At 50.7% G+C, this 2644-nt stretch overlaps 1 protein-coding gene across 1 annotated transcript; it reads right to left on the bottom strand.

The window, feature by feature from the left end:
• Positions 1-28: 28 nt before the first annotated feature.
• PPTG_09968 (hypothetical protein) lies at positions 29-1371 on the bottom strand (the record flags this gene model as incomplete). The annotated part of the gene is made up of 3 exons (XM_008905778.1): positions 29-49; positions 85-898; positions 1052-1371. The coding sequence occupies 3 exons, from the start codon at positions 1369-1371 to the stop codon at positions 29-31; spliced, it is 1155 nt and encodes a 384-aa protein (XP_008904026.1).
• Between the last annotated feature and the right edge of the window lie 1273 nt (positions 1372-2644).

Here is a 2644-nt window from a genome sequence, read left to right as displayed (position 1 = left end):
GTTGGTGCCGCTGCGCATTGGAGCGCGTCTATTCTGGTAGCGTATCTTTCTTGATTTACTGACGTGGTAGTCAACCTTGCCCACCTTGCGTCTATGATATAGTGCCTCGCGCTGTGCGAGCGTGGGGACCACCAAAATCTCATGTAGAGCGGTCATCTGCGATGGAGTGGGCTGACTAGATTGTTCCAGTTGCTCAGGCTGGTCTGGCTGGTCTGGAGGGTCTGAGTCGATGTCTTCAGCCTTTTCCTCGGATTCCAGGTATGCATCCTTCTCATCCACCTCAGCCCCACCATCTCGGACTTGTTTAACGCCGAAATTGAGACTGCTAGCTTTCTTCTTGTAAACCCTGCTTGTGTTCATACACACGAAGGCCAGGGTGTTTAACCTGTACAAGTCCCCCGAAGCACCGGCTTCATCACTAACAATCTCCACGTCCTGCCCGGATGAAGAGTCTAAACGGTAGGAATCATGATGGCAGTTCATTTTGCGCGATACCGCGCTTCCATCATGTCCAGGTGGGTTGGTTCCATGTATGAGAGCTCGGGCGGGGGATATTTGACGGTTCAAGCGCCTGCTGGATGACTTTCTGGTCTTCACACAGACGGACCCCTTCGTCATCTTCCTGGCAATCTTCGTGCCTGTTCTTTGCAAGATTTCCTCCGATGGATGACCTTGCGCTGGAGTGGCACCAGCCTTGGGGGGCGCGGCAGAAATCTGTACATGACCAGGGGGAGTACTGGGCCGCTTCTCGAGGGCGGTCTTCTTGGATTTAGGCTTGGCCTTGATTTTATTGGTTGGCGTGGGAACTGGTGCCCTTTCCTCGTATGCATACTCTTCCTCGTACTCATGGGCGTCTGTGAAGCCGTGATCGACGACCGTAGAAGCCGTGGTTGGGGCGCTGGACGTCATGGAAGTCACCTGGTCGTCATCATCAGATCCATCAGATCTCGGCGTCGTTCTTGACGCGACCTCGGCCTAAGTTGCGGGGCCGGTATCACTGGCACCGGTAAAGGCACCCGTAAAGGCAGCGGTAATGATGTTCTGAACTGACTCAGCGAAGCATGTGCGGTCGGACGGAGCCTGGAACTGGCCCAAGACAAGCTGGTTGGTGCGTAGCTCGCGCCAGTGGCACTTCACTTCCTCGCCTGCCCGATTTAACACCTTATTTACCATCATGGTTGGCGGGATCATCGCATCTGTCGACACGTAGATCGGGGTGTAAGCCTCGCCGGGTGAATCATCGACGTGCATCACAATAGCAGTCCTGTAGGCACGGGGATCGCCGGCGACATACATTTGGGTGTGGTAGGCGATCGTGTCACCAGTGTACAGCTTCATTGGCGGAAGTTGCGCGGCGGACAGCCCGACCATGGCGATGTTGAGGGTGCGGTGGCCGGACTCTTGAGTGCGTCTTCCAGGAACCAAGAATTGCAAACCACACAAAATTGGGTCACATTCAGGTAACATACATCCACCGAACAACAATGCGTCTGCACCACTGCTAGTGGTGGTCTGGCCCAGGGCCAGTGGGCAGAAAGTCCCGGTCTGCTGTCCCGCCCATGTCTTTTTGTGTTGGAATCTTGTTGTGTTGGTCAAATCGGTTCGTGTGAAAATAAGGTTATCTCATTTCCATCAGTCGTGACATTTGGTGACAAGTGGCTCGACATTCATATCTGCATATCAAGACGGTACTAATATGGGTTCTTCGGGGGCAGTGTAGTGTGTGGCAAGGAAGGAGGCGTTCCTCAACGGCAAGGAGGCTATCCTGAATCAAGAACCCCATCCTAAACTACAGCGTCGTCTATCAACATGAAGTTGCAGCCTTACTGCAACCCTGACGCTCGTCTCTCAAGGTTGTGCCCAGGGTGAAGCCTGTGGTCCTGATAGGAGTAGGAGTAGTCCAGTAGAACGCAGGAGCAGGAGTTAGTCGGAAGGAAGCTCACTTCTTAACTTGCAATCAACAAGCATCAGCATTTCAGCAACGCAGAGCGGAAACTACCACACCCGCCGAACTGGTCACTTTCGAGGAAATCCGAGTGCCAAGTAGAAAAGTACTGTAGAAACTGCTAAGACACACGTGAACAAATAGGTCACTTTCTCGATTGACTTTTAAGTCGAAAGTATGAGATTCAATTCGATTCATGAAGTAACACAACATTACAATAATGCAGAACATAAAACGTTTTAAAGCTTGTGTCGGTATCTAGATCATTTCTCTTCGAAATTGTCCCCGCTTCGATGATCATTTGCACCGTTCTGTTATATTATAATGTTTTGTCAATTGCACCACAGTCGTTTTCGTTTTCAGTTACTGCAAAAGTCCACGAAAATGCACCAGTGTTAGCTCGTCATATTCTTGTACGCAACTACCTCTCGCTACAAGCCGGCATATGGCCGATGAACATTTTTTGTAGCGTACCATACCAAAATTTATCCGACCGGAGGACCTCTCCGACTGGTACCAAGAAAATGGTACACACTGCATAAAATTGTGCAGCGTGTCAAAACTTTTGACTGACAAACACGGTAGTTGTTGAATGATTAGGGGAGATGTGAAAAGATGCAAAAGGTCAGAAAGTCTGTTTTAAGCCTAGTCTATAGGCGCAAGGAAATCGTCTGAAACGCTCTGTGGGCTGAGAAAATC

The sequence above is a fragment of the Phytophthora parasitica genome, assembly GCF_000247585.1.
Source record: "Phytophthora parasitica INRA-310 unplaced genomic scaffold supercont2.21, whole genome shotgun sequence".
Taxonomy (NCBI): Eukaryota; Oomycota; class Peronosporomycetes; order Peronosporales; family Peronosporaceae; genus Phytophthora; species Phytophthora nicotianae.
The sequence above is the reverse complement of the archived record's forward strand: the minus strand, read 5'-3'. Positions and strand labels throughout refer to the sequence as shown.